At 34.9% G+C, this 19904-nt stretch overlaps 1 protein-coding gene and 1 long non-coding RNA gene across 2 annotated transcripts in view; one reads left to right on the top strand and one right to left on the bottom strand.

Annotated features, from left to right (window-relative positions):
• Positions 1-11182: 11182 nt before the first annotated feature.
• Positions 11183-19904, bottom strand: part of LOC126732403 (uncharacterized) — an 87329-nt gene continuing 78607 nt past the window's right edge. The window contains exon 2 of the long non-coding RNA XR_007659467.1: positions 11183-11433. This is a non-coding gene — a long non-coding RNA (uncharacterized LOC126732403). The remainder of the gene's footprint in view (positions 11434-19904) is intronic.
• Positions 11244-16279, top strand: LOC126732399 (linamarin synthase 2-like). Its single transcript, XM_050435229.1, has 2 exons — positions 11244-11751; positions 15181-16279. The coding sequence occupies exons 1-2, from the start codon at positions 11244-11246 to the stop codon at positions 16110-16112; spliced, it is 1440 nt and encodes a 479-aa protein (XP_050291186.1). The 3' UTR covers positions 16113-16279.

The following is a 19904-nucleotide window of genomic DNA, read 5'->3' as shown; positions in this document are numbered from 1 at the left end:
AGGGTTAGGAGGGGTAAGATACCCTTCCAAAATTCCAAATCCCTTCAAACGCTTCCGCTTCTTCTCTTTAAAAAAAGATCCAAGCAAGGTCATTAAACCATACACTTTCCATTCACTCTCCTCTTCTCTTCTCCCCTCCATCTATGCAAGTTGTTACAAGATGCTAGTACCAGTGTACCATTACCAGCGAATTGCTAATATTGCCTTAAATAAACAAGCTTTGAGAATTGAACACAAGTTTAATTACTGGAATCTTTGTATAAATTAAATCCATTACAAATATGGTAGATCATTTATCCACGGTTAAGGTTGTAAACGATCTAAGATTTGCTTAGTATTGAATATTCAAGCTCAGGTGGACAACAAACATAAAATGTTCAAGTTTGGTTTGAGCTTGAACCAAGCATACAAACTATGTTTGAGCTTGAACTTGTCAAAAGTCCTAAAGTTTGAACTTGGCTTGACTTTGATTGATTCATTAGTCAAGCCTAACTTAAGATCTAATACAAGTATATTATCAAGTTCATATTAATCATGTTATCAAGCCCATTTGGGTTGGAAATTTGGTCCCAACCTCCAATTTTTATCAAATGTTTAGTAAGATATGAGTTTATTATTTAAGATCATATTAAAGTTATTACGAAGCCCATAAACGAGCCTAAGCTCGTTTTGTTTAGTTTTTTGTTTTGTTTTTGTTTTTGTTTTTGTTTTTGTTTTTTTGTTTTTGTTTTTTTGTTTTTGTTTTTGTTTTTGTTTTTTTTTTTTTTTTTTTTTTTTTCTATTAAAACCTATTGTTTATGAGTTTGTTCACGAACATTTCTTTTTTTACTTGGACTCGACTCATTTAATAAATAAGTCTAAACTGAAGGCTCAAGTTTGACTTGTTTATAACCAAATAAACATGAACGAGTTTTTTTTATCTAATCAAGTTTGAGCTATTTATGAATAACATGGTTCATTTATAGCCCTATGGATCACGGTTTATTGGAAGTTTTGAACTTTGTTGCATCACCCGATTGTAGTAGCAGTACTACCACCACGTAACCACTAATATTACTTTAAACATTTAGGAGAAGAAAAAGATTATCTCATAAGATTTTGGGACTTGAGAGCATCATTAGCAATTGTGTTAAGATGGAGTGGAGGGCTCAATTATTGTCGACATTTATAGTGTGTTTGGTTGTAAATGAGGGGAAGAGAAAAGAAGAGAATAGAGAGAGAGAGGGAAAAGATAAGAAAAGAAAATGCTTCCTTTTTACATGTTTGGAAAGAGTGAGGGAAGATAAAAGAAAAGAAAAGAATGAATTTAATTTAGATATAAGTTTTTACCTAAATACCCAAAATAAAAACCAACGTGTTTGTTTTGGTTATGGACAAAATTGAACTTTTAGAAGTCATTAGTAGTGGGGCCCCAAAAATTGCAAGCTTTTTACTTGTCTTTTTTTTCTCATTTCCACCCAATTTGGGCGGATGAGAAAACTAGGTCAGGATGGATGCTCACTCCTTCCACTTTATCTTCATTTCTTTCCTACAATGCCAACCAAATAAGGGAAATTGTCATATCAGCCTAATTTCCTCTCTTTTTTCTTCTCATCCTACTTTGTTTCCAAATAAAGCGTAAGAGAGGAGAGAAAGAAGTAATGCTATAGACACAATTTTTACATGGTTGAATTGACATAATTTTATTAGTTCTTTGAGTTTATTATTGTGTCAACAAAATTTAGGGGTAATTACAGCTTACCCACTTGTGGTTTGCCACAAATTTAATTTAGCCACCTGTGGTTTCATTTTTGATAGTTTACTCACCCGTGGTTCATTTCGTCTATACTCCGTAACCCACCTCTAATTATTCTGTTACTCTAATACGTTTCATCAAAAAATCAAATAAGAAATCAGATCAAACCCTTGATTCTACATTGCTACCCATCTGATGTTTAGATCGAGATATCGACTGGGTTTTGTTTGTGCAAGAACACCAAGGAAGGAGACCCACGGATACTAGAAGGAGACCCATCGATTCATCCTTGCAGCAGGTGTCCCTAAATTTAGAATGAAAATAAAAAGGTTACAAAATAATTTTAAATTGCTTTTAGTATCATAGTTCCAAATTCAAACGAACTATTAAATGCCTATGAAATCTATCAGGCAACACGTCGCCATAGTCCCACATGGACAAGGTTAGTGCATATATTTATAAGTTTGTCATTTGTGGAGGGTATTGTACAAGCAAATTCAGGGTGGGGTTCATAACTCAAGCAATGTCACAATTGCTCCATATTATGTGAAAATTACATATCATTTTACCTACGATTAATACAAAACTACTTTTAAAAACTCCAATATGATCTTCATGAATAGGCTTTGCAGAAACAGAACTTGTTTCATGTTGGCAAATACTTCACATGGTAACACAAAAAAGGTGATAGAAAGATCACTACAAATTACCGTAGGCTCCAATATCTTCACTGCTCAACCCTTCTTCTAGAATTTGTGGGTCTCCTTCCTTGGTGCCCTTGCACAAACAAAACCCAATGGATTTCTCGGTCTAAAAAATCAGGTGGGTAGCAATGTAGAATCAAGGGTTTACAATGAGTGAGCAAGCATGAGAGAGTGTGTGGGAGAGGAGTGTTTGATCTGATTTATTGTTTGATTTTTTGATGAAATGTGTTAGAGTAATGGAATAATTAGAGGTGGGTTACGGAGAATATTCAGAATGAACCATGGGTGGATAAAGTGTCAAAAATGAAACCATAGGTGACTAAGTTAAATTTGAGATAAATCACAGGTAGATAAGTTGTAATTATCCTCAAAATTTAATTAGATCAAATTTTCACATAATAATAACAATTTGCCACATTCGCAAGCTGTGGAATTCTTTTTTTTATCGAAAAACTCTTTCACGTTCTGTATCTTACCCACTGTACACAGTGACTGAATTAGTGTCTTATTTTGACTGACTGAACCAGCTTTCAGACTGGGCCAAAGAGCAGAACACAAACAAGAAGAAAAAGGAGGTGCTGCACAGTGAGAAAAAGGTGGGTGCCGCATAGTGAAAAAAAGAAAAGAAAAAGGATTGCCGCCTTTTTTTAGAAAGATAATTTGTGTGTGAGAAAAAAAAAATAAGAGAGGTTTTTTTTCTTTAACCGTGAGGCATACATAAGAATTATTGTAATTGATTTGATAATAGTGAAATTATTCAGAGTTTGTCCTATTATTTTTCCCTTCAAAGAGAAAATATTTTTCACATAAATATTTATGTTCTTGTATGTGATTACTATTTTGAATTGATAGTTTTTTTGATAATATTATTTGGAACATGACTTGCAATAATTGCACAAGACATTAAAGGAGACTTTAAGGAGATATTATTATCTCTCAAGTGACCGCGAATGGTTTTCCCCCGCTGATGAGTTTACTAAAAATATCTATAGACTAATATCCTAATGCTACGCGTATTTCCTATAAAATTGCGTAGAGCCTAAAGGTATCATCACAAGCCCTTTAAATTTGATTCCATAAGATCTCTAAATTTTTTATTATTATTTTTTTAATTTTTAATTCCATATAAAAAATATATAGATTAACTTGCAAGTGATATGGGTTCAGTTCGAGCTACAAAGCCCCATGCAGTATGTGTTCCATTCCCAGCACAAGGCCATGTAGCACCCATGATGCGATTAGCCAAGCTCCTACACTCAAGGGGCTTCCATATAACCTTTGTAAACACTGAGTTCATTATTTAAGATCATATGAAAGTTATTACAAAGCCCATAAACGTGCCTAAGCTCGTTTTGTTTTTTTTTTTTTGTTTGTTTGTTTTGTTTTTATCAAGCCCTATTGTTTATGAGCTTGTTCATGAACATTTCTTTTTTTGCTTGGACTTGACTCATTTAATAAATAAGCCTAAATTGAAGGCTCAAGTTTGACTTGTTTATAACCAAATAAACATGAATGAGTTTTTTATCTAATCAAGCCTAAGCTATTTATGAATAACATGGTTCATTTACAGCCCTATGGATTACGGTTGATTGGAAGTTTGGAACTTTGCTGCATCACCTGATCGTAGTAGCAGTATGGTGTGCTGTCGCAGGCAACCAAAAATAAAACCTATACTCCTAAAAATATATGTAATAGTGCGAGTAAGGATTGTTCACACGGAGAGTATCTAGCCTAGTTTTATGCTTCGTGAACAAGGAGGGGGGAGGGGTGGAGTACAATGAAAACAATTTTAAGAAAAAAAAAAACAACTAAGGAACAATTCAAATTAAAGTATTGAAATTAATTAAAAGAACAAACCTTGGTCTAAGTCAACATACACCATCGAAATTTTACAATTGATCATCGATGCAAGTATATTTCAATTCACACTTTGAATATTCACCATCGGAACAATTTTCCTATCTCTCCATAGTCGTAGTTAATTAGAAAACAAGCGATTTAATAAACCCTAACTACTAAACAACCCAAGACAAGCGCTAAAGGTTTAATCTAGTAGTAGCCTTAAGAATTAGAGAGATCGATGAAACTAAACAACACAAACATAAGCAGTTGCATTTAATTTAGTCGAGCATTCTTCTTAAGATCTAATAATTTCTGACGCAGCAAATCATTAAATCTTGGTTGCTTCACAAGTTAGAGAGATTAAACAATTACAGATTTGATATCTAACCTAGCAGTAGATTACAACGAACAATAAACTAGTAGGCCTCCTAGTAATTAAACGAGACAATCATGAAAATAGGCACAGAAGAACATCCGATATTCAAAGTATAAATTGAACAATAAAAACAAATTAGATCTCACAATTTTATTGATTCCCAGGCTTTAGTTTCCTTCAACCAAGTATAAAAGTTTAGCCAAGTAGGGCCATGATGAAAACTCAAAGGAAAAAATCAGTGAAGAGGGGAGAGAGAGGCGTGTCCAATTTTGATTTCTCCTCCCCCTTTTACACGTTAATTACCCCTTTCCCAAGCCTACAAAATCTCCTAAAAATATTCTCAATAATAATATCCAAATCTAACTAATTAAGGAAAAATATTAAAAATAAAACAAAGTCCTAATATAACTAGGAAAGTGGTGTTTTTCAGCTGGAAATTTCGTGCACCAGATCTGGAAGCTTCTGAAAATAAACCCCATCAGATCTGCGTATTAGAATTGCAGGCAAAGGAACATTCCAGAATGTCAGCAGTGCAGGTGCAGCAACTTCAAGCCCGATTTTGACCTTGATGCAGCTCGTATCTCTCAAAACCCAAAACATGAAAGTTGTAGAACTTTGTCTTGGCGTTCCATAGTATCTTGAATCATCTCAATCGGAGCTTGGATGAGAGAGTTATCCCTAGATTACGAAGTGATGTCAAAACTGTCCAGAGTCGCCCAATTAGCTATGTTTTGCACTTAACGCCTCCATTTGCATCCTAAATCAAAATATAAGAATAATGAGTACATTTAGGCACCAAATAAATATAAAAGACTAAACATTAAGGGAGAAAAATATGACAATTTGCATTCTCATCACAGTACTACCACCAGGTAACCATTAATATTACTTTAAACATTTAGGAGAAGAAAAAGATTATCTCATAAGATTTTGGGACTTGGGAGCGTCATTTGCAACTGTGTTAAGATGGGGTGGAGGGCTCGATTATTGTCAACATTAATAGTGTGTTTGGTTGTAAATGAGAGAGAGAGAGAGAGAGAGAGAGAGAGAGAGAGGGAAAAGATAAGAAAAGAAAATGCTTCCTTTTTACATGTTTGGAAAGAGTGAGGGAAGATTTTTTTGATAATCCGCCATTTCATTAGACTAAGAAGAAACACAAGAGGAACAACAATCTTGCCTACACGCATTCAAGATAGGGGGAGGCAAATCATAGTTATTACATAAGAAACCTACTTTAAGCGCAATAGCATATTTAGCAACTGAGTGAGCTGCTAAGTTTAAAGATCTCTTAACCCAGCAAAACTCACAATTATCAAAGGATACACTCATGTCAGCAGCATCATGAATGATGGAGGAGATGGACCAATCATATGGTTCTTCTACTTTGGATAGGGCATCAAAACATATTTTTGAATCCCCTTCCACAATGATGTTGCACCAATTTTCAGCGGTAGCCAAGCTTGGAGCCCACATAATTGTAGCTGCTTCAGCCTGAGTAGGAGTGCATAAATCATGAATCTTTGCCCATACCTTTAACACCTTTCCAAACTCATTTCTTGCTACCATAGCTAAGGAGGTGAAAGCTTGTGAGATAGCAGCATCCACATTTAGTTTTATATAGTTTTTAGGAGGGGGAATCCATGAAGTCAATTCCACACTCCTATCTTTGTCTTGCTCATGGTCCAAAGCAATAGGATATTCCTTTACTCTGTTTTTTGCATTGCATATGGTAGAAATGATGTTCACCTCACTACCATTATGCTAGACCTGATTCCTGAGATGCCAAATAGCCTCCATAGTGACTGCCATTTAAAGTGTACACAGCTCATCCATGTTCAGGACCATTTTGAGGATGTCTTCGTTTGATGCAATATTCATTTTGTCAGTTCTTATGCCTTAACTGCAGCCGAACTAGATGGCCCTTGCTACTTGGCAATGAAAGAATAGATGAGATGTTGTTTCGGGTTCTTTGCCACAAAACACACAGTTTGGATCAGATGTCCCTATTCTTATTGCCAAGTTGTTTTTGATTGGTAACACATTGGACCCAATTCTCTATAGTAACATTTTGATTCTGTTATGAGCTTTGATCTTCCATATTTGCCATTGCACTATGGAACTTCCACAAGGAGGGTCATGGTTAGCCTTATATGCAGATTTCATAGAGAATGTCTCTTTGCTGTCCGGAACCCAGATTAGCTTATCAGCTCTGCCCCTCAAAAGAATATGTATTTTTTGGGTGGCTTCAACTGACTCAGAATTAAATAGCTCATTTAGTAGGGGTAGATTCTAGCAATGATCCTCGGTAGATATCGAGTTAGACACCATCAAGGGGTTTCGTTGAATTGAGTCATCCTTTGGAGTTGGTTTAAACCCAGCTAGCCAAGGAATCCACGAGTCCACCCATACATTAATGGAAGCACCATTTCCAATAAGGTAACAAACTCCCTTAGCAATAAGGGGTTTGGTTTTCTCAATTGCTTTCCAAATTGGGGAAGCATTTTTGGAAGGTTCACTTTGAATCCAATTCTCTCTGACCTAGTATTTGCTTCTTAGTAAGTTCACACACAAATTTTCCCTATTAGAGGCAATCATCCAAGCAAGTTTAGCCAAGAGAGCTTTATTAAAATCCTTGCTCTTTCTGAATCCCATCCCTCCAATTCCTTTAGGTAGACATAGTTTTTCCCAAGCCAACCAAGCTAAATACCTTCCATTTGGGTCTTTTGGATTCCATCAAAACTTTCTAGTTAAAGCATCTAACTTGTCACACACCTTAGTAGGGATGTCAAAAGTAGACATTGTGTATGTAGGTAATGCTTAAGCCACCATTTTAATTAGAGTGGATCTTCCCGCCTATGATAAAGTCTTACTTCTCCACCCTTTTAGTTTGGCTTCCAACCTCTCTTGTAAGAGCTTGAAGTCCTTTGCTGGAGCCTTGGTAAGGAATAAAGGAGCCCCCAAGTAAACATAGTCCATTTTAAGACTTTTCATTTGTAAAATATGCTTTATGCCCCTGCAAGTCTACTGGTGGGTGAGTTTGGAGAATATAATCCTTGATTTTGCTCTATTAAGCAGTTGTCCAGACCACCTGTAATATTTTTCCAAGCAGTCATTAATGGCATTAGCTTCCCTCCTACATGCTTTTGAGAATAGAACAATATCATCTGCGTACATTACATGTGTGATGAGAGTGCTGCCAATACTAGCCTTAACCCCACTAATATTCTTCTCTAAGATTCTTGAAAGAACTTCTTGGCATAATATGAAAAGGTAAGGGGATAAAGGGTTCCCTTGCCTTAACCCTCTTTTAGGTCTAAATTGCCCTGTCGGAAAGAGTGAGGGAAGATAAAAGAAAAGAAAAGAATGTATTTAATTTAGATATATGTTTTTACCTAAATACCCAAAATAAAAACCAACGTGTTTGTTTTGGTGATGGACAAAATTGGACTTTTAGAAGTCATTAGTAGTGGGGCCCAAAAAATTGCAAGCTTTTTATTTATCTTTTTTTTTTTTTTTTTTTTTTTTTCTCATTTTTACCCAATTTGGGTGGATGAGAAAACTAGGCCGGATGGATGCTCACTCCTTCCACTTTATCTTAATTTCTTTCCTACAATGCCAACCAAACAAGGAAAATTGTCATATCAGCCTCATTTTCTCTCTTTTTTCTTCTCATCCTACTTCGTTTCCAAATAAAGCGTAAGATTGGAGAGAAAAAAGTGATGCAATAGACACAATTTTTACATGGTTGAATTGAAATAATTTTATTAGTTCTCTGAGTTCGTTATCGTGTCAACAAAATTTAACCAGATCAAATTTTAACATAATAATAACAATTTGCCACATTCGCAAGCTGTGGAATTCTTTTTTTGGGGAAAAACTCTTTCACGTTCTGTATCTCACCCGCTGTACACAGTGACCGTGAATCAGTGTCTTATTTTGACTGACTGAACCAGCTTTCAGACTGAGCCAACCAGTTGTTAGCTGCAAGCTGGCACCAAAGTCTAGCCCACGTGAGAGCATCCACATCCGGATTCTAAATCCCATCTTATTTTACCATCCCAAAAACCTACTTTATCAATTATACAATACCATTTTACAATACACCCAACATCCCAACTTTTATTTTCCTATTCTACTCATTAAAATAATATTTTTACACAATAAAATAATATAAATTCTTCAATAAAATAATATTTAAATTTTATCTATCACTCCACTCTGTCTCTGAGTATCTGTTCCTCTCTCAACAACCAAACAACCCAATTAAGGCAATTATCACCGCACCACCACCACCACGCCTACCACGCCACCATGCCCACTGCCCACCAAATCCACCGGAACCAAAAACCCAAACTAAGGAAAAAAAAAAAAAAAAACCAAACAACCCAATTATCACCGCACCACCACCACCATGCCTACCACGCCACCATGCCCACTTCCCACCAAATCCACCGGAACCAAAAACCCAAACTAAGGAAAAAAAAAAAAAAAAAACCAAACAACCCAATTATCACCGCACCACCACCACCATGCCTACCACGCCACCATGCCCACTGCCCACCAAATCCACCGGAACCAAAAACCCAAACTAAGGAAAAAAAAAAAAAAAAAACCAAACAACCCAATTATCACCGCACCACCACCACCATGCCTACCACGCCACCATGCCCACTGCCCACCAAATCCACCGGAACCAAAAACCCAAACTAAGGAAAACCCAAATCCACCGGAATCAATCCATGCCTCACTGCGAAACCCACACAAAACCCACACAAAACCCAGATCGGCGAAAGCACAAAACCCAGATCGGCGAAACCATTTGACCCACGGCGCCACCAGATCAACACCGCCACCAACGCCGCCAACATCACACCACATCCAGCCCATCATCAGCGATCTTGAGCGATCCATCATCGGCGACATTGGCAACCCACCAATCTCCACCGATCCAAACCCACGCCACCACCTGACCCATGATTCATCGATACACCGATCCACCGATCTCCATGCCGTGACCACGAACCAAACCCAGCTATAGTGCAAGCCTTGAACGAGAAAGAGAGATGTGAGATGAGAGAAAGAGTGAGGAAGGAAGACTGATCTGAGATTTTTTTTTTTTTTTTTTTTATATGGAAACAAACTGATCTGAGATAGAGTAGAGAGCAGAACGAGAGGAGGAAGAGAGAGAAAAGAAAGAGAAATAACGAGAGAGGAGAGAGAAATTCCCGGGTTAAATGAGAGAGGAGAGAGAAATGAGAGTATTAAAAATTATTTTTTTTTATAACATTCAGCTACAGTACCATCTTACATTTGAGATGGTACTGTAGCTAAATCCCAAATTTGGAATTGGCATATGGCATATAGCCTTCCCATTGTTGAGTAGTTTTGGGGCTTAAATGCCAAATGTTCCTAACATTTGGCATATAGCCTTCCCACTGCTGATGCTCTGAAGCTCCTTAATAAGCTAAGCCCAATTGATGAGGACTTCTAACTCAACTTGAAATAGGAGCCACGTGGAAGGTCAACACTCCATATGTTCCTGGGAGTGTGAGGCGGCAGAATTGAATATATAAAAGGCATGCGTGTGGTGTGCTAAAGAGCAGAATACAAACAAGAAGAAAAAGGAGGAGCCGCACAGTGACAAAAAGGTGGGTGCCGCATGGTGAAAAAAGAAAAGAAAAAGGATTGCCGTCTTTTGAGAAATATAATTTGTGTGGGTAAGAACAAAGAAAAATAAGAGGTTTTTTTTTCTTTAGTCGATAAGGTAGATATAAAAATTATTGTAATTGATTTGATAATAGTGAAATTATTCGGAGTTTGTCATATAATTTTTTTTGCAAAGAGAAAATGTTTTTTATGTAAATATTTGTGTTCTTGTGTATGATTGTTATTTTGAATTGATAGTTTTTTTTTGATAATATTAGATGGGACCTAGCACTGGTGACTTGCAATAAGTGCACAAGATAAGACATTAAAAGATACTTTAAGGAGATATTATTATCTCTCAAGTGACAACGAATAGTCATTATCATGGTTTTAAAAACCGAACCAGACATAGAACCGTTTTTTGAGAATCTAGTCTATAGATTTTTTTTAGTAAACTCATCAGCGGGGAAACCATTCGCTCTCACTTGAGAGATAATAACTTATTATCTCTCAAGTGAGAGCGAATGGTTTCCCCGCTGATGAGTTTACTAAAAAAAATCTATAGACTTATTATCTCTCAAGTGACAGCGAATGGTTTCCCCGCTGATGAGTTTACTTATTATCTCTCAAGTGAGAGCGAATGGTTTCCCCGCTGATGAGTTTACTAAAAAAAATCTATAGACTTATTATCTCTCAAGTGACAGCGAATGGTTTCCCCGCTGATGAGTTTACTAAAAAAAATCTATAGACTAGATTCTCAAAAAAAAAAAAAAAATCTATAGACTAATATCCTAATGCTACGCATATTTCCTATAAAATGGCATAGAGCCTAAAAGTATCATCATAAGCCCTTTAAATTTGATTCCATAAGATCTCTCAATTTTTATTTTTATTTTTTTTGATTCCATATAAAAAATATATATATTAACTTGCAAGTGATATGGGTTCAGTTCGAGCTACAAAGCCCCATGCAGTATGTGTTCCATTCCCAGCACAAGGCCATGTAACACCCATGATGCGATTAGCCATGCTCCTACACTCAAGGGGCTTCCATATAACCTTTGTAAACACTGAGTTCAACCACAGACGCTTAATCCGATCCAAAGGGCTTGACTACATAAAGGGGCTACCTGATTTCCAGTTTGAAGCAATACCAGATGGGTTGCCACCATCGGACCGTGATGCAACTCAGCATGTTCCAAGCATAATGGATGCCACCAGAAAGAACTGTTTGGTCCCTTTCAAAGAGCTAGTGCTTAAGCTCAACTCATCCTCTGAAGTGCCTTTGGTTACTTGCATAGTTTCTGATGGCATCATGAGTTTTGCTATTAAAGCTGGAGAAGAATTAGGCATCCCAGAGGTTCAGTTTTGGACTGCCTCAGCTTGTGGCTACATGGGATATCTCAACTTCACTGAACTCATCAAAAGAGGCATTCTTCCATTCAAAGGTACTTTGAGCAATTTTTTGTTTTGCTAGAATAACTGTAAAAGATTAGATTCATATTTTTCTAACCACACCAATGGTACTCATCAGATGATTATAAGCAACTTTATTAATTGAACTGTAAGTCAGATGGTAGTATGGGGTTACTGAGTATATTTATCACTTACCACTATAAGCTTAAATAGCTTAATGAGCATATATGCTAAGTCCCCCTGTTCACAAGTTTCTCATTTACTCTCTTTGTTAAGTGCAATGTAAGTAGCCATCCAGCCTGAAGTTGTTCATAAGACTTTAATTAAGAATTTTAAACCTGGAAAATATTGGTGAGTTCGCATGCGAACTGCTAGAGAAATCAAAGAAAAGCGAGACGTAGCCGTAAAATATAGTAATTGCAGGAAAATTTTATATGAGAAATCTAGTTTTGGTCTAATTGATGAGAGTAAGGAATTGTATATATATATATATATATACGGTTATGAAACTCTGTATGGCCAATCGCTGATCAATAAATTGAATCCTTTCATAAGCATTATTAACTAAATTAAGATGATTCTCCAAAAAGAAAAGGAAAAAAAAAAAAAAAAACTAATTAAGATAAATCTATCCTCATCATAATGAAACCTAAGATCATATTTTGTTTTATCAAAGTTTAAGGAATGGGAGAGGGATACTTTGTTGTGTAGACCTGTAGCTTATAAATCAGAATAATTTCATAAGGGATCACAATTCCTAACTTTCCTAGCCATCATTTATATTATGAGAATGGGACTTGTAATTTCTAACTTTGTTTCGTGATAATAATTTTATTCTTTTCTACTACAATAATGAGTATAGTAATCATCTTATGTCCCAAAAAAATGTTTACAAAATTAAATTCTCGTTGACAAGATACAAGAAATATCTTTAATATACTGAAAAATTACATATGGGGCATGCAATCTTTTCATATCAAGATGATTTCGGTTTGTAAAAGTTGAAATATTAAGAATCACTCTAACAATATTTTCTAAAAGCATATAATCTAGAGTCAAAGATAGAGCCAGGATTTTAGGTTTTGGAGAGCCAAAAAAAAAAAAAAAAAAAAAATCAAGAATGAAAAATATATAATGAAATTCATGACTAAGTATCGTACTATCCTATAAAAAAATAAAATAAAACTAGCACTCATTCAATATTAGGAAAATGCAAATTAGAAAATAGACATAAAATAATTGTTTCAGAAGACATTTTAAATCAATCATTTGTCCTATTAAATTTTTTTAAAATCCCAAAAATAATCTATAATTGTTTATATATACTAAATTCAGAATAATTTTCCTTCTGAAGTACAAAATCGAATAGTAATTTAGATTATGAAACTTAGTTTTGACGATATTTATTGTTTAAAATGCTTTTTTTTATTTTTTATTTTTTAGTTGTGATAAAAACAAAATGAGTAATTATAAGTACAATCACTCTATAAACAAGTTAGTAAGTAAATGATATTCTAATTCTTAAAATCCGTTTGATATAATTCAAAAAGAAATCATAAAAAAAAAAAAATACAAACCTTATAATTTTCAATCGATTAAGAAAGAGAATCTTCTTTACAAATACTAAAAGTTGAAAAACGATTTTTAAAAATGTTTTACGTTAATTTTTTTATTTTATTTAGAGGATGGCCACACATTAGACTATAACATTTTTTTTTAAAACTTATTTGGACTAATTTATTTTTTAAGATGAAAAGTGTGATACCTCAAATTGTGCGTATTTGATTGGATTTGATTGTTTAAGCGTGCATTGTATAGGCATGCACTGAGTTCCACATCAGGTGTATACTAGGAGTTGGTTTGGATAGCACTTAAACGTGCTGCGTCTGTACTTTTTTTTTTTTTTTTTTCAGCCGCAACTGTTGACTCGGTCTTCTATGAACAGTGCACTTGTGCACTGTTCATGGATCCCACAAACTCCACTTTCTATCAACTTTTTCATTAAAAATGGGTCTCACAATACTATTCACACATTTAAAAATTATTTTGCTACAGTGTTTTCAGTTTTCAGTTTCAGCAAAATAAGTTATATCCAAACAAACCCTAGGTGGATCTTAGGTTCATAAGTGATTATGAAGATTCCTTATCGTAACTTGAATAGTCCTTTTGGCCGGGTGTAAACAAATAAATGACTAGTTCTCTTTTCAGGTCATTACAAATTATATATATCAGAACAATTATCATGGTATAACACCAAGTAGGGGTGCTCGTAGTGTGGTGCGGTTTTGGGTCATTTTTAGTACCGCATTTCGCGGTGCGGTTTAGCTAAAACCATAACTGCACCGCACCTTATTTTTGCGGTCATATGTGCGGTGTGGTGCGGTTTAGAGTTTAGCTAAAACCATAACCGCATCGCACCGCACCTCATTTTTGCGGTCACATGTGCAATACTAAGTATAAGATGCGGTTTGAAATCGATATATTTTTTAAATTTTAGGCTTTTCCTACTCAGCCCAAAACTAATTTTTCCCTTTTTTTGGGCTAAGTTTTAAATTATTGAGCTAGTTTATTTATTTATTTATTAATTTTGGGTTGGCTTTTCTAGTCAACACTTGCTAGGGTTATTAAACTTTTTTTTTTTTTTTGAAAACTAGGGTTATTAAACTATTAATAATATATTTAACATTAAAAATAAATAAATATATTAATATATAGAGAGGGTGTGGTGCGGTTTGTGCGGTTTTCTTATTATAAAATCGCAAACCGCACTGCACCATACGGTGTGGTGCAGTGCGGTGCGATTATGCCATTTTGTGGGCGGTTTTGGTATGGTTTTTGTGGTTTGTGGGTGCAGTGTGGTGCGGTTATGCCATTTTGTGGGCGGTTTTGGTACGGTTTTTGCGGTTTGTGCGGTTTATGCAATTTGGTGAACACCCCTAACACTAAGTGTGTGTTGTGTGGGCGTGTACAGAGTCTCACATTAGATATTTACTAGGTGGATTTTAGGTTTATAAGTGATTATGTGTGTGTTGTGTAGGCATGTACAAAGTCCCACATTAGATATTTACTAGGTGGATTTTAAGTTTATAAGTGATTATGAGAAGTGTCAATTGCAACTTAACTAGTCATTTTGGGGAGGATGATGACAAATTTTAAATTTGCATTATTAACAAAAATTAAAATACTGAAATGGGGAGGATGGATTGGCGTTGGGCTAGGGGTTGGCCTCCCTTGGTCCAAGCATGGATTTGTCCCTATCTAGAGTAATGCTATAAACTACATTTTTCAATATTACTTAAACGACATTTTCAATATTGCTGAGTAGAGAAGTGATTATTGATTTTCATATAGACTCACTATTGACACCATTTTATTATTAATCGTTAACAACTTATTGCATCAACAATTTGTGAGAAAAGTTGTCATTCTATACTTATATTTTTATATTTCTTTTGTTTCAGATGAAAGCTTCAAAGATGATGGAACACTTGACAAACCAATAAATTGGATCCCGGGAATGAAAAACATCCGGCTCAAGGACCTCCCTACCTTTATTAGAACCACTGACATTACTGAAACAATGTTTGATTTTATGGGATCAGAAGTACAAAATTGCTTAAATTCTTCTGCGATCATCTTCAATACATTTGAGGAGTTTGAACATGAAGTCCTTGAAGTACTTTTAGCCAAATTCCCTCATGTTTACAATATAGGCCCACTTCACTTACTAGGTCGGCATGTACCTGAGAGCCATTTCATGTCTCAAGGTTCAAGCTTATGGAAAGAAGACTCCAAATGTCTCCAATGGCTTGATAAAAGGGAACCCAACTCAGTTGTGTATGTAAATTATGGAAGTGTAACTGTGATGTCAGACCAACACTTGAAAGAATTTGCATGGGGTCTTGCGAATAGCAAGCACACATTTTTATGGATAGTTAGGCCTGATGTAGTAATGGGAGATTCAGCAATCTTGCCTAAAGAATTTTTTGAGGAGACTATGGATAGGGGATTGCTAACAAGTTGGTGCCCCCAAGATAAAGTGCTAGCACACCCATCCATAGGGGTTTTCCTAACACATTGTGGTTGGAATTCTACATTAGAAAGTGTATCTGCTGGCGTGCCTATTATTTGTTGGCCTTTCTTTGCCGAGCAACAGACAAATTGTCGGTATGCTTGTACCACTTGGGAGATTGGTGTGGAGGTTAACGAGGATGTTAAACGTCATGAGATTGAAACACTTGTTAAGGAAATGATGGAAGGGGAAAAGGGACATGCCATGAGGCAAAAAGCTAGGGAATGGAAGAAGATAGCAATGGAAGCAACTGATTTTGAAGGATCATCATATAAGAACTTTGAAAGATTAATTAAGGAGTCTCTCCTCGTTGGTGAGTGAAGAGTCAATCTGTCTTGTGAGAAAGCTATAATCTTATGTTTACATCTATAATAATGCCATCAGATCATATTTCCCCATTGGTGTGGTAGAACAAAACATGGGTTCAACCTATTAATTTTTATTATGTAATTTTTTGAAGATTATAATTTAAGTTTTTATTTCTTTGATTTTAGATGTTTTCATAAATATTTTATGGTATTGTTAACCACAATTTTTTTTTTTTATAAAAATAAATAGATGGATTCAATAATGTTTAAAAGGTAAATCCAAACTTCAAATATATTAGTGAAGTCAGTAATTAAGTAAATATACAATGAATGTCATAGGCAAAACTAAAACAACTAGTGATCTTTTCATAGGGTAAATGGGCATTTGCCTCTAATTTACAAACTATGCATCAAAATCCTCATGTTCTGAAACTATTTAGGAAAATGCCATTATTTTTTAAACTTGATTTTAACAAAATCGAGTTATATGTATATTTTTAAGTGGAAGTTTCACTTAAATTTTCAAAAACATTTAAGTGGCAAAATATGCATAGCTAATGTTCCACCTGTAACTCGATTTTCAAAAATATGGGCATTTTGCTAAATAGTTTCAAAACAGAGGCATTTTGCTGTATAGTTTATAAATTAGGGCCAAATACCCATTTTCCCCCTTTTTATGTATCAAGTACTATTGGAAACAATTCGTGTAGCTCTAGAGATAGTAAAATATTCACATCTATATGTGCAAAATTTCTGTTTATTTTAGTATAAGAACTTACTTTTTCTATTTTGCATAACCACTTTTCAAAAACACCAACATTAGATTATTCATTCTACTATCTATTTTATTCAAATACCATTTCTTCATCTAATATTTTACTAATATTTTTGTCAAATCATCTCTTTCACTCTAATCTCTACTCTAAAGTCACAACACCACCACCAACCCACAACTCTAATCCTCTCTCTTTCTCAACCATAAACCCACCCATATGCAAACACAGATTTTCAAGCCAAACAAAAAACACCACAGACAAAATCCCAATTGCCGTCACCACCCTCAACCACCTTGCCGCCACCACAAACCCCTATACTACATCACAACACAACACCAATTTCACCCCAACCATCACCAAAAAGCACTATAGTTGCCACTTGACAAAACCCTACTACCCAATACCCAAGCCACCAAAAAAACCCATCCATATGCCCACAGATCTCAACTTGACAGAAAAGAACCCAAGATCTAGTGAATCTGAGACCTAAACCACCATGCCACCAGTGCCACACCAAAATCTACCTCATTTGTCATGGCAGAGGTTACATTAGAGATCCCCAAATTGCACTACTGCAACGACTGATGTGACGCCAATCTCTTAGTATTGCATGTCATTGTTGCATTTGATTCATGCATGTTGGTTGGGAAAATTTTTGACTAGAGCTGTAACAGCCTTCCCATGTCTCGTTGGAGTCACCTTTGTGTTGTGGTGAAAAGTGAATCACTAAAGACACAAGTAGTGAGAGGGGGGAATCAATATTGAGTGAGAATTAGAGGAGGAGGTTGAAGAAATAGAAACTGGGAGATGTTGACACTGTATTTTGTTTGACCTCGATTTCCATGCCAAAATGTCAACTTGAGCTTTGAAATAAAATAAAATAAAAAGAATTTTTTTTTTTTACATTTCTAACATGGAAAAATAAGGAATATTACATGAAATAAATTGATTTGTCCTAATTAGTTGTTGGATAAATTATTTCAATGGTTCAAGAGCCCAAAATCCCAAAATTTCCTCATTTAATTAACTAAGTTTGATTGAGTTTGACTAAGTTGTTTGACATTAAATTAGCTCCAAATTCATCTAACCACCAAATTCCAATTTACTTTAACCTAATCATCATTTGAAATTATTTGACTTATTTTAACTAAGTTTGACCAACCCTAATTGAGGTTTAGTCAGTATTTGACCAAAATTTCAACCATCCAATCGTAATAAATTTGTGATCATGTTAAAGATCATGAAATTGTCTTTAAAATGATAGTTCGCAGCTCCAAATTGTAGTTGAAACAAGAAAGATATTACAAAAATATTGAATCTTTGATAATAAAAAACAGCCATTTTTGTAATGTTTGATTATAGTTTAATCTCGATTAAATTATAATCAAACGACCACAAATTGGTTCAAGTGAGGAGTCATTGAAAATGTCTTATGGTGAACTTCAATTTAGCATGGATGGCAAAACCCCCACTTGAATTAAAAGAATATAAAAAAAAAAAAAAAAAGTGGAAACTTTATGCAAAATCATGATTTTCTCACCATTTTCCGAAGCCTCCAACTTGCTAAATCAGAGTATTGGGACAATAAAACAAACATATTTACAAAATAAGCATCAAAATCCTTCCAATGACACTTTTTTTTTGGGGGGGACCAAAAGTTGTTTTTTGGGGCGTCTTCACGCAAACAACTGTTTTGTTTCAGCCATAATTTATGCAAAAATCCAGAATATCATTGAATTAGGATCAATTATGTATGTCAAAGAAAAAATGGCTCGACAATATCATTTTTGGATTGAGAGATATCACATGCACAATATGGGCAAAAATCAGCTTTGCAAATTTCTACGCTGAAACACCCTTCTTCCAACTGGACTATCTTTGTGACCGCTGCTCTAAATTGAATAAAGCTGGAACCTTTAGAAAGTGGACTGCAAGAACTTTTTAAGGATTGCAAGAACACAAAAATCCAAGTTCTAGAAGTCCTCCAAACAGCTGCTCAAAGATAAGATCCGAAAGAGTAGAAAATGGGGACCGAAAAGGCCTAGACGCTTGTAGAAAAATGAGATGGCCAGCAGACCCAGCCCACCCCTGCCATATGCCTGGTTCATGGTAGGGTTGAGCCTAATGGCCAACCCATTTCCCTTTAAATATTCCCCCCTTTCCCCATTTATTTGATCATCAATCTTTATCCATCATCAAATCTCATCTTTTTTTAATCTAATCCTAAGATTTTAAATCCTCTTTTCCTAAAATTTCCAGCACTAAATTTAGGCCTCCTTAGCCTTCTAATCACCCCTAAAGTAAGCCTATTATTCTTATCCCCTTTTATTGCTTTATTAGTCTAGATTTCCATTTAAGTAAACAGATTTCATATTTTTCTTTACTTTATATATGCTTTTTTTTTGTTTTTGTTTTTGTTTTTGTTGAGAAAATACTTTATGTATGCTATGTGAGTAGTATATTATCTCTATGCTTCTATGCTTAGATTAATGTGTTAACTATGCTCTTATATTATTGCTTCCATATATGCCTATATTCTCACATACACCTTGATGTACACAATCATATATTGACAGATACATGGGTATAGAGTTTTAACCAAGGTGTGGATCTATGCTTTTTGTGAATAAATTTTTCTATATTGAGCTTTGTGTACATTTAGTTTATATATTCATGCTCTATGTGTTTAAATATCTAGATCTTGATACTGAGATATATGCACCTATTATTTATTTATTTATTTAAGTCCTTTGATCTTGATATTCATATGTATATAGCTATATGGATATTGAACTAATGTTACAGAATAGATGAATGTGTGATTTTTATCTCCTCCCCCCCCCCCCCCCACACACACACACATATATATATATATTTATATATTTATTTCTCATGGGTGGAAGTGTTGATGTGCTAGCTTTTTAGTTATCATCAAAAACACAATCCCACCAAAAAATAAAAGGCTTGGTCCAAAGGAACTCTCTAAAAAAAGTGTTTTCAAAAGGCTTTTATTAAATTGTTTTACAAAA

This window comes from Quercus robur, chromosome 6, assembly GCF_932294415.1.
Source record: "Quercus robur chromosome 6, dhQueRobu3.1, whole genome shotgun sequence".
In the NCBI taxonomy this organism is placed as follows: Eukaryota; Viridiplantae; Streptophyta; class Magnoliopsida; order Fagales; family Fagaceae; genus Quercus; species Quercus robur.
Note: the sequence above shows the minus strand (reverse complement) of the source record. Positions and strands in the feature narration are given on the sequence as shown.